Source organism: Gavia stellata, chromosome 4, assembly GCF_030936135.1.
Source record: "Gavia stellata isolate bGavSte3 chromosome 4, bGavSte3.hap2, whole genome shotgun sequence".
Taxonomy (NCBI): domain Eukaryota; kingdom Metazoa; phylum Chordata; class Aves; order Gaviiformes; family Gaviidae; genus Gavia; species Gavia stellata.
Genome location: NC_082597.1, coordinates 39,686,765 through 39,699,755, shown reverse-complemented (window position 1 = coordinate 39,699,755; position 12,991 = coordinate 39,686,765). Strand labels below are relative to the sequence as shown.

General features: G+C 39.7%; 1 protein-coding gene across 1 annotated transcript; it reads left to right on the top strand.

The window, feature by feature from the left end:
* The first annotated feature begins 8,400 nt into the window (after positions 1–8,400).
* On the top strand, positions 8,401–11,941 carry IFNG (interferon gamma). The gene is made up of 4 exons (XM_009810893.2): positions 8,401–8,523; positions 10,511–10,579; positions 10,943–11,122; positions 11,816–11,941. The coding sequence occupies exons 1-4, from the start codon at positions 8,401–8,403 to the stop codon at positions 11,939–11,941; spliced, it is 498 nt and encodes a 165-aa protein (XP_009809195.1).
* Positions 11,942–12,991: the final 1,050 nt, after the last annotated feature.

Sequence of the window (12,991 nt, the reverse complement as noted above, 5' to 3'; positions counted from 1 at the left end):
TGTGGAGATGAAGAGGAAATGTACTTAGGGTGTGAAGCATTTCTTCATTTTTTAACTACTAAAAAGCAAAGATCTCGCGTATTTTCCTTTCACTTTAAATTCTGAATCTAACTGGAAAGTCTTTGCAAGCCAATTGCTCTCAAGAAGTCCAGTTCTAAGTAAAATGTCATCTGTGGATGGATTGCTTGTACGCCTGATTTTCTGGTGTGCTCATAAGTGTTCTGGAGGCAGGACAGAAACAGGTAGGACCAAATCTGCATATTGATTTGCTTTTTTTCTGTGAGTAAAGATGACTGGCTTGCTTAGTCACACAATTATGAATGGCACTAAAGAGAATGGCGGGCAAGGGGAATCCCCACCAAACTGCCTCCTGGTTCGTTTTAGAAGAAAGGGTTGTATCACGCAGCAGATTTCTGCTAGGAAAACTCCTGTGGATGTTTCCAAACGTTTATGACAAAAAATGCCCACTCTGTAGGCTGTTTTGAAATATTTCATGGATATTTTCTTACTGATGCCTGAACTAGATCATTGAGTTAGCCTCCAACACATGTCCACACCTACACACTTGTGTTTGCATGCACATACGTGATATTTAACTATTACAAATTGTGTAAGGGATAACATGTGAAAATGATCAGACTTTCCCCCCAAATGCTCACATTTCAACTTTGAAAATTCAGTAAGAAATTAAAGCATTAATGGATTGCCTTCACTAGCGTTTTCTTCCAAATTTAAATATGAGCATTTATTTCCAACAATAAATGTGTCTGTGCGATAAATGTACTTAAACTGTAAAAACAAACGCAACTGTACAATGAAAACTTGAATGGCACTTGAATTCCTTGCTAAAAACTAGACCAAAAAACTCCAACGCAAAGAAAAGCCCACAATGCAGAAAATCAACATAAGGAGAAGGAATGAATCACAAAACCCAACTTGCGGAGAAAATTCGGTAAACATAATGGGAGGAAGATGAGTGGGGCTGGCTCACTGACAGGTTGAAAGTCTGAAAAGTACCGTTTGGATATAGTATTGAGAATGTATGAAAGTATTATGTTGATTGGAGGGCTATGATTTCCAATGTTATCAGTCTGCAACAAATTTTCAGCAGAGTCCCTGCTACTTCGGGAGGTTGCAAGCTGGCCTTTGACAAGGTCAAAGGAGACCCCTACCTGGATTCACCCAGCACATACTGAAACCGACAGCTGATCCAAGACTAGCATCCTTTGGTCTTCTCTCTTTAAAAATAACACGGTCCTTTTGGAAAGGTGCTGTGAGGTATTATCGCAGATACCTGTATGCAGAAGTTCAGATGGCTTTTTGGCTTCCTTTGAAAAGTGGATCTGACCCTGTGAAAATGAAACTGAATAGCAGACTGAAAATACCAGAGGTCTCTCTGGATGGAGAGTTAATGTATAGAGAAAAACATGCTCTCATTTACTGGGAACTGGGGAAAGACACTGTGAGCAAAACATGTGCTGGTTTTTCTATCTATTAATGTACAGCAAAGGTAGATGTATGCATATATATTCACAGTAAACAGCAGAAAGTCAGAACCACAGAACACAGTCAGGCCAAATTAGAATGGAATTGTTTTCTTAATGAATTATTTCTCTTAAAGTGAATTAAAATGTTACCTTAAAACTAATGGAAATATTTGTGGTAAAGGTTATGGAAATACTAGCGTGGTGGCCTATGAAGAGCAGGGCTATTAGGGAAGAATTAGAAAATCTTGGAAGATCACTTTGGGGAGAACTATTTTAATAAAATATATCTTTATTTTGCAGAAGACTTTACACCCACCAAGGCATGAAGTGCCTTATGTGAAGTCAGTATGTTGTACTGATAACATTGGATTGATAACATTGTGGGGTTAACATTAAAAATCAGAGGTATGAATGTTGCAGGTGCCACTAGTGCCTACAAAACCTAGGCAGAAGTATTTCAAAAGTCTTTAGGAAGAACCTTGAAACAATTACGTTTCAATTGTAATTTTTTCTATTATTTGCCTTATTATGTTTTAGAAGTTCTTGTTTTCAATCTTTTCCCTGCAACCATGATGATTAAAAAGTGATGAGAAAAAAATCCCAACCCCAAAACTCTAAAATAAACCCTGAGATTCATGAAATCACATAAGACAAGAAGCTGGGGCTTTAAAAAGGAAACGAACACTCTAAGATTCATTATATAATGCTCAGAACTGACAGTACCTCCAAAGGATATTATAGTGCTGAAAACAGAAAACTTTCAAGAGTAAGTGTTTTATTCTTCTTGGAAGAATGAAGAAGAACTGGTGAAAATGAAAGGTTGTATGTGGAAAAACCCGTAGACACTCTCCGGTTGTAGCACAAGAGGTATTTTATGCAACGCCAGCCATACTTTGGGCTGCTGCTGTGCCAACAGTTGTGCTGCTTTTCCATTGATGTGGACTTAAACTAAAATTGAATAAGATTTGGAATCTTCTTCTATTTTATGGGTAATAGATTTTAATCTGGAGTTGGATATGTGAAAAGGCTCCGAACTGTAGAAGCATACAGTGAAAATGCACACCACGTTTTTCCATTACCGTCTTCTACAATACTATCATCGTTTTACATACTTCACTACAAGAAAAACAGCATTTCAGGATTGTATCTCCCTTTCTCATGGTTAGTTCCCACTGGTAACTCATAGTTTCTTAGTCATTCATACATGCAGACTGTGTTTTTTGAAGAACTGGAAAACCAGTTTGTACCAACCTGAAATATGGCACAAGAAACAAGGAGGACCCTTTGGTCTCCATTACATATTGCTGTCCATGCACAATCAGCAATGAGAAAAAGTGTGTTATAGGTCCCTGTGTCCAGTCTCAGAATTCCTCATACACCTTAGTTAAACAGTCTTTCAGTGAAAGGGAAGGGAGACAGCATTATGCTCATTTTTATAAACAGGGAGACATTAATTGCTGTTAATGGGGACAGATGGTCTGAGAAAAATATTTTATATCATTGCCATATGCTCCAGAAAATTATTTTAACGTGCGTCCCAAATACTCACATTATGCTGTTACTGGAGTCTCTAGACAATACACAGCTGATAGTCATACAGTTAGGAGTGGTCAAAAAGTTCACAACAGTGTGTGAGAAAGGCCAGCCCAGAACAGCTATTCACAGCTATCCTCTTCTTCCTGGGCAAGGCAAAAGCTTGAACTCTTACTTACAGGATGGATGAGTACTCAGACCATTAGGGGGCAGTTAGTTCCTCTTACTAATTCAGAAAGTAATCATTAATGTTTTGTGGGGAAATGTTTTCCCAACCTATAAACTTTTTTCCATCCTGCACGGGGTTACCAAATTGAAATTCTGAAGGGAAGTATGAAACAGATGTCTTGTATCAGTCAAGGTACCATGATTTTAATAATTTTGAACTTACATTCTAACCACTTAAAGTTGTACCCATCAGCTCATTATCTATTTGGACATTTGTCTCTCTAGATGTCTGACACCACCAGGTGTTAGTTTCCTCCTCCTTCCCTTTCTTTCGGAGACTCAGTAGATAATGTGTGTGAGAAATTTTGTGAGTGGAAAGAGGGATCAATAATATACATTTTCCCATTGCTGATTGTGTGCAGACAGGAGGATGTAATGGAGGCCAAAGGGTCTTCCTTGCGTCATATTTCAGATGGTACAAACTGGTTTTCCAGTTCTCTCAAACAATAGCATTTCCAAAAAGTGCTTGGAATGGCTATAATAGAGTATTTTGTTTAGAAAAATGTCAAAAACGTTCATTTTGATAATTTCAGAACTTTCCCCTGCCCCGAAATTTTTTTGTTATAAAGCAAAGTAGCTATTTTGTGCCAACATTATCCCTGATGGTTATTGGAAAAATCCTCTAAATCACGGACATCCGGTGGTCACAGGGACTAGACAGCTACATCCTCCATGATGTGTAGCACCAATGAACATATCCCTATCTGTAGGAGAGTAGTGGGTGTTTTTTTTTGTGGTAGGGAAAAATGTTAGTCTTACAGTGTGTTCGTAAGGGTCAGTTGCAAAGTCATGAAGCCTGATTATCTAGACAATATTTAGTAATTACATAGCACTGGTAGAATGCGTATGCAAACTTTTATCACTTAAACCCCTTACCCACCCCCAGCATTGTGAAGGAGGAACCGAAGGAATTATTTCTGCTGCTTTATAGGAAAGGGAAGGTAAGAGGTGAAGTGTGATGTAACATCAGAATGACAACTCAGGGAGGGTTTTCTAACCCTGAGCTGCTTTCCTTGGGCAGTGGTAGTAGAGGAAGCCACTGAGTTTTAGAGAAATGAAAGTCTGGCAGAGATCTACTGGGCTGGTAAGGGCCATTCCTTGCTAACCACTTAGACAGTATGCTGAGGAGTATGCATAAAACAAAAAATGAAAGGGAAAAACCCTTAATCAGTGGTCATAGTGAAATTTGACATGACTTTGCAAGGACATCATTGGGTAATTGGTGTAAGGTGTTGTATGAACAGAAAGGTGTGAAACCTCTGCTTTGCATGAAGAGTCAGATGACTTCCAGGCAGCAAAATGAAAAAATGCCTTGGTTTCATTTCCTACTGTGTTTGGAACAGATGAAAGTCCAGCTGTGGCTATGGAGCCACACAGAAGGACCAATTGTATGCAGCACAAGACTTTTCAATACTATTCTGGCATCCCTTTCAGCTAGATTAGGACTAGTGCTCAGGCAAAGAGCTTGTGTTAGTGCTGTGTTCAGTCCCCTCCAGCATGCACTCAATAGATATCTACTAAAGAACAAGGATAAAAAATTGGATGCTCTTAGGCCCTTGGCTCTGACTAGTAAAGGGCAGATATTTGCAGAATACCCCCTATTTTGTTTGTAACCATGATGATGCTCAGGAAAGGCAGTGCAGAGGAGCCATCTGAATCTGGGCCTTCCTCACAACCTGACTGTTCATGGTTCTTGGGCAACAAGACATAGACTGGGCAATGGTGATCACTTTTGGAAGCAGAACAGGGCTGGGAGGGGTGCAGGACCCCTGGGACTCAAAGATCCTCATGTTCTGACCATCTGCTGTAGGCTGTTGCCTAGTTTCAAAATGATTTTGAGAGCAGTGCTGGTGTGTGTCAATAGAAGAGAACATTTTGAGATGAGCATGTCAACATTAACATGGTACCATTTATTAAAATGCAAAGGATTTGGAAAAGGGATCCTATATTTCTATATTAGAATACATTTCTGTCCAGCTGATGATTTACCACAGAGCATTCAATGTGTGAGAATTTGAATGTGAGGGTGAGTAGAAGGCCTAAGTCTAGCCTCCACCAGCAGGAGAGCATACCTGTAAGTCAGACCTACACTCAGAAGATAGCATGACAGAACCAGATGTCATGGCTTTCTTCTTCTTTACTCTTTGCTTAATTTCTTGCCTCAGTTTGTGATACAATACTTGTAGCACTGCTTAGTGGGCAAAGGACCACAATGGGACTGGGAGACTCTGCTTGTATTCCTAGATTTGCCTTTCCTAGGTGCTGAATGATCATGAATCATCTCATTGCTCTGTGCTTCCATTGTCTTACCTGCAAAACTGGATGCTTGACAGTGGCCGCCTCTGAAAGGTGAGGAGTTCTAGTGATAAAATTAGCTATATAAACACCCAAAACATGAACCAGTATCTACAAAAGGTCAGTTGGAAACCCCCTTTCTTTCTGATATTTCATCCTCCTGTTATTCTCAAAAGTTTAGTAGCAATGGGAGACCAAAGGGAGGTCACCTGAGAGGTATAGCCTGCTGTTGTTTAGATGCGTGTCTGACAGGTTTAACAAGGCAGTCTAACCCAGCACAGTCACTCTGGATGCAGAGGAGGGCAGTGTTACTGACTTAATCTTTCAGCTCCTGGAGTTATATCTTCTGCCTGGCAATTACGGCAATTAGTTGTGTTCAGTTGTGTTGTGATTTGTCCTCAACATGTTAAAAAGACTGAGCTGTTTGAGTAAAAAAATCTCTCCCAAACTCCTTACTTGCAGCTCTTCTTTGCATACACTCTAGTAATTCAACAGAAAAACACTGCTGAAATTAGGACCTGTAATGGCAAAAATTGGGCTTGATGACCCAGTCCCTCTTCCAGTTGTGTGTTTCTGACAGCATAAAGAATGCCATATGTAACAGGAATCATTTTCCTTCTGCCACTTGACACCTCCCTTCCAACATTTTGCCAAAGAATTTCTTCATAGGCTCATGGCCAGTTGATGTGCCTCAGCATGTGTGTCCCACCTTGTAAAATATGCTTGGTTTTCCTGTATGTATAAAACTACATTTAGTGGTGCCACAACATGCCGTTTGACTGCTTGCCTTGCAAAGCAATCCTGATGTTTCAACATTACCAGTAGGTTTGTTCAGTGTGCTGACATTTGTGAGTCCACTTTGAATTGTGAGTCCACTTCGGTATCTTGCTGGGACCTCCATTTTGTCACCATCCCTGGGGGTATTTAAAAGATGTGTAGATGTGGTGCTTAGGAACATGGTTTAGTGGTGGCCTTAGTAGTGTTAGGTTAACAGTTGGACTTGATGATCTTAAGGGTCTTTTCCAACCTAAATGATTCTATGATTCTAATTTCTAGCACAGAATCAGAGAATCAGACTGGTTTGGGTTGGAAGGGACCTTTGAGATTGTCTAGCCCAACCCCTTTGCCATGGGCAGGCATGATAACTTTGCATTTTTTTACAGTGCTTTGAAGCATTCTTGAGCAGCATTATCACCTCACCTCCATATCAACACTTCCAGCAATCAAGTTATTGTTTAACCAGTTTTAATTTCCTAAACTAAAACCAAGATGAGCATTGCAGAGTGCTAGTACCCCAAGCAGATTACAGCCCTAATTTTTGTGCAGTACTGCACCTGTTGTGAGACGTGTGTCATCTGCCTACGCTGCTATTCCCAGGGAGTTTTAGCATGCAGCTTTTGGGCCTGCAATTGCTGGTGAAATTTATTCTTGGCTCTGCAAAAAGGCAATTCCCTGTTTGCAATGGTAGCAGTAGGCTAGATCTAGTCCACAGATGGAGGTCCTATTTCAAGCTGCAGGTGAAAAATGTTTGGTAGCATTATTGGTCATTTGCTGAGATAGGACGTGTTGCCAGGGAAGGGGCCAGCTTCTTACAAGGAACACCCAAAGAGCCATCAGGGGCTGTGCTGGAGAGCTCAGATCATACCTGTTGGGGGCCAGTTTAATTCTCATCTGTTTCTGACGAGCTACAGACATCCTCCACTGCAGTCTGTGTGAACTGAGCCCATAAGTGCCCTCTTCCTGATCCTCTCTTTTTTCTTTTTCCCTGTGGGTTCCTTCTTTCTTTCTTTCCCTTGTAGGCTCCTGCCTACCCTGCATTCATATACTACAGCCTAAAATTACTCTGATTTCTTCATAAGACTCTTCACAGTAAGCTCTTTTCCCATGATATCCATCAAAGCATAGTTCAGTTCCTATACAAAAACTTTTTCCCAGCTATCCTCAATACAGTTGTTTCAGGGGTCTGTATGCACTTGGAGACCATCCTGTCTGTCTTCTTCAACTGGGCTTTTTTCATCCATGTGTTTCTGTTTTCATATTCTACACACATAAGTGAAAATGAATGGGCAGGTGGGGAACTTTAATTATTGCCAAGCAGAAATGAGTCTCTTGAGTACTAAATACTGCACTCTTGCAGATAGTAGACAACCATAGAGGAATTTAATAAGATGCGTCATCGCATCCATGCTGGAACCTCATTTTCCCCAAGTCTATTTTGAATCTGGAGGTGAAGAATGAGAAAGCAGCAGAAATGCACTTTAGACCATGGAAAGAATGCAAATAGTGTTTCACAGAAGGACAACAGTAGGGAGAACATTTAGATCTCTAAGAGACTCCGAAGAATGCCATGGCAATCTCAGTGGTTACTTTGAAAGGATACCAGAAATGAGTTGACTGTTACACTGACCCTTTAACCACACGATATGATTTTTTTCAGATAGCGTGTAAGAATATGCTTGAGCCACAATGCATACTCCTCAATGAGTATCATAATTTCCCCCTTTTCCCCAACCACGTGTAAAAGAAACTTCAGAATCTGCCACGTAAATGTTACCCATTGACGAACCACTGAAAATTTTTCCAGGACCATGCTTTAAGAAAGATGCTTTCGAGGGATTCCCTTGATTAGCCAAAAATGAAGCGTTCTTATCTAACACTATCTTGTCTAAATATACACAGCCTGTGATGACGAAATAAAAAATTTCAAGACCAGGTATAAATACCACTGACAGGCAGATGAAGTTCACTCGTCTACTTTCTTCTAATAGAAGATTTAACTATTAGAAGTTAAAGCTCACTGCCCTTAGAACTGACATCTCCCAGAACTTAGCATTTTAACTGAGCCATCGCCAAGAAAATGACTTGCCAGACATACAGCTTGTTTGTTCTGTCTGTCATCATGATTTATTTTGGACGTTTTGGAAATAGTTCAATTCTTACTGAACTTCAACATGATATAGACCAACTGAAAGCTGACTTTGTAAGTATGGTCTTCTACTGCATTTCTCTTCTCCTTCTGCTTGTGCTTTAGATATAGTCCAGACTTGAGCACTGCTTGACATACTCAATGTGTACCAATAGAGGGTAACCATGGAACAAATTCTTTGCTTATACTGTTTTTTAAACAAGGATATGGACAATTTCTTCGGTTTTGCTAACCTCTTTCACAAACATAATTCAGTTTTTCAATAGTCATAGTTAATGTAGTAGTTTCTATTTATTTTAGGGGTGCTCCTCCTTTCAGAATAGTTTCTCCTAGCTCCATTCAGCCTTTGATTACATGGAATGTTTTATAACAACAAATCTTTATGCAATTTATGATGAATGAATGAATCTTGATTCAATTCTATTCAGATGCAAATTACTGACACTTTTTTAGTTTTAGGTTAGTAATGTTAATGGGGGCTATAATGTTAGTTAGCAATATAAACAAAATGGAGAGGAACTTTTGCTTTAACAAATGCATCTGGTACTTAGTAGCAGTAGTAGTGTGTTGTCCAAAGGTGATTCCTACTGCTTATTCTTTTGCATCCTCCAGCCATTCTGCTTCCATATCTGTGGCTATGATCCAGCATGGGAATGTTATCTGGCATAATATTACTTCTTTTCAGGCAGAATTTTGAAAACTTGATAACTGTAATGTTAATTCACCTGTCTTCATCTAGGAGGCATTAAAGTAGTTCACAGTTGACTTCAGCTGGGATTAGTCATAGAGATAACAGATCTACAATAGAGTCACTTCTAATTAAGAGCTTTTAGTCTCAATATATTTTTTGGTTTTTTCCTTAAATGCATGAAAGCAACTGCAACAGTCTGCTCTTTTTTTCTCTTTTATTTTCAGCTTTAATTTTGTCAGAATTTTGTGCATATGAAAATTGAAATTTAGTAGTCAAAAAATCACCCTGAAGTATCACACAAAGAAGCCTAGTGTGATACTTCAGTGTTTGCAGCTTGATAGAAAGCTGGCTGTAAAATTGGCATTATATCTTAAATTTATCATTAGCATAGATCAGAGACATTCTCACTAGAATATATATAACTCTGTTGGAGGGATCCTGAACCGTGGTGAGCTTCTTGAACTGACATTAAAAACTCTGGTCCAGAGCAGGTGCTCCCCACCTTTCAGAAGAACAGCAAAACAAGGTTTGGCAATGTGCTTAGCATGGGGAGCCAATCAGCCTATGAGGTTTCTGTCAGCCTGCAAGTTTTCCCTTTGCACTCACTGTATTTAAATTACTGAGCAGGCAAAAAAGGAAATTTTGACTGTTGTATACAAAAAGAAAAAAAAAAAAAGGCACACACAGAGAGGAAATGATTCAATTTACCTTTCCTTGGTAGGAGAATTATATTGCTCTTTGTTTCCTAGAATCTGCCACAGTGTGTGGCTAACATTTGATGGTTAAACTCCGTCCCTGGGAGCCTCTCAGTAGCCCACTAACCTTGTATATTCCCATGCCTGACTGAGGGCTACTGGGCTATTCTCCAGTTCTACAAACTGTAGTTTTATAGTAAAGTTAATCTGTTCTTGTTCCATATGAGATTTTACTAAGCCTGGATAAATTCAAGGCCACAGACTACATACTGGTGGACTTTGACTTACCAGAAAACATGCCAAGATCAGATCTGACAATTTTCTAGCCGGTTGCTATGCTTATGAAATTTAATTTTCAGCTGTCAATGCCAAAACTTGCAAGGAGCATTTGGTAAAATAGATGGTGCTAAGTGTCTCTATTCAGATGAGTTATAGCAGGAGAAAACATTGAAAAGCAGATTAATGTTGTTTCTGGTATTAGGCAGTCATCTAATGTGATTTGGTGTTTAGAGAAGTGAAAGCATTGTAATAGCTACAGGCCAGTGGTGCAAAAATCACCTCTCTCTGTTTTTTACTGCTTATTTGAATAGAGAATGCAAATTTGCCTTGTGATAACTATTGTTTGTATAACAGATATGTTTATTCTTTGTTGCAGAACTCAAGCCATTCAGACGTAGCTGATGGTGGACCTATTTTTACAGAGAAACTGATAAACTGGACGGAGGTGAGTCAGAACCAAATACGACAAAGCATCTCAGGCGCTTTACGGGGCACTTCTGGTACAAAGCAGCTCCCAGGGGCAGCGTAACCAGCCAGGGTAGAACGAACACGAGCAGAGGCAGCTTTGGTAGCTTGGAAATGAGAAAACAATCCCCATAAAATGCTACCCATAAGGATCAAGGTGCTTTATATTGCACCATGAACTGATCCTGAGGTACGGCCAAGCCCAGGAGATGAGTTGCAGCATCTTCTTTATCATCCTGTTTCAAGCGGCAGCGAGAACCCCTCTGTGCTCTGTTCCAGCTTTGTTCATTTTCCTGCTGATGGGCACTCACAGACCTTTCTTTCTGACTGTATTTTTCAACAGAGAAATGAAAAAAGGATCATCCTGAGCCAGATTGTTTCCATGTACTTGAAAATGTTTGAAAACACTGACAAGTCAAAGGCGCACATCAGGCACATATCTGAGGAGCTTTGGACTCTGAAAAACAGCCTTCCTGATGGTGTGAAGAAAATGAAAGACCTCATGGACCTGGCAAACCTTCAGGTAAGACTCTTCCTCTGCCTCCAGGGCTCATGACACTATATTTTCCAGTTGAGATTTGAGTGTGACTCAAGCCAATAATGCCTCAGTAACCCATCTGGTAACCCCCGTCTGGCTCAGTTCACACTGGAAAACCAAATGTTTCCAGCTGCAGGGGCTGCAGCAGGGCTGCAGTGGGGGGTGTCAGCATGGGGGCTGCCCTCCCCGAATCTTGCTGGAATCTGGCACAGCGGTGCCAGCAGCACTGCCGGGTCGTCTGCCCACCAGAGCTGCCACTGACACAGACTTTGGTGGTTTAGAAATCTGGTGGGAAAATCTGGTGGCTATAGCATGCCTCCACAGGCTTTGGCGGCACTTGGCTTATCGAGCAAGTGCCAACAGCATGAACCACCGACCTCTGCAGGGGTCTGCAGCCAATGCCCCCGTGGAGTTAGCCGCTTATGGATAACTCACATATCATCACAATAACCACAGAGTAGCTCCATTTCACAGAATATGGCATGTTCCACGGAAAGTGGAAAACAAAAATATGCGAGAAAGTGGCTCTTTGCTGTAGGAATTCGGTAGTAGAGTAATTGGAAACTGCACATGTCCATCTGATTTACCCTGGTAGCAGTGTAGCCTGTAGGATGTGATCAGTAAATAATTATAGCTCTTGGCATGACCTTCATTCTGTTTGTTTCTCACTTATGACAGATGAGTGACTTGAAAATTCAACGCAAAGCTGTGAATGAGCTGTTCAGCGTCTTACAAAAACTGGTGGAGACTTCAACTTCTCTCAAAAGGAAAAGGAGCCAGTCTCAGAGGAAGTGCAAATGCTAATGACATCATATGACCTTTGCTACTGAGTTATTGTGCAAATTATGTTATGATGCACATTTTTTAATTTCAATCTTTTAATTGAGTTTTATACATTTATTTATTAATATTTAAGTATTTTAAATAATTATTTATAAAGAAACACCAATCAAAGTATTTATACTTCCTACTACTATATAAGAAATGGATTTGTCTTAAAATCCTGTCTATCTGTTATATGTTTGTTGACCTGAAAATATAGAATGAGGCAATGTTTACCCAGTTTCCATATGGAAATCCTGAAATGACACGATACAGTATCCAGCTTTCCATTTGGTGCTGTCTTGAGAGAGGGATGTTATAAGATTAGTCTCATCAGTCATCTATTTGGCATGGAGATGCAAGCACCAATATGGGGAAGTTTCTGTGCTCAGGAAAACATATTCATATCTGCTTACTTCTAAGCATATCTAAATCCAAATCAAGCAAATAGACATGCTTAAAGATAAGCATATGGTGAAGCACTTTTCTGAATTAGGGGATTGATGATTAATTACTGGTAATTATTGTTATGCACTGAAGTTACCAGGAGGCCAGGCTACTTAGCAACTCCAGGAAATGTGACTAACTCTATTGCACTGACTTAACTTCAACTCACTGATTTTGAGAAGTTCTGTAGTTTTTTGTACTGAATCATTTAAATGTGTCTGATGTAATTTTATTTATTTGGAGGTAGTAGTATGGAAGTTTTTATCTAAAGGACTATATTTTTGTACGGGAATATTATTTAAAACTTTGGATTTCTCACTGGAAACTTTTTGAAATTTGAATATTAAGTAATAAACAAACAATCAAACAAACAAATAAATAAAGTGTTCTGGCGTATTTGTTCACCAGGATCTCTGTGAAAAGTAGAATGCTAATCTTGCTCTATGTTGTCACAAAAAATGGCCCTGCCCAGAATCATAAAAACATATTTTATTTCCTCCTGCCTGTCCAAGATTTGGGAATGGATAATGTTTTTGAAGAAATCTGGCAGTAGGGTCTAAAATTCCCAAGCTCTTTGATTTCTGC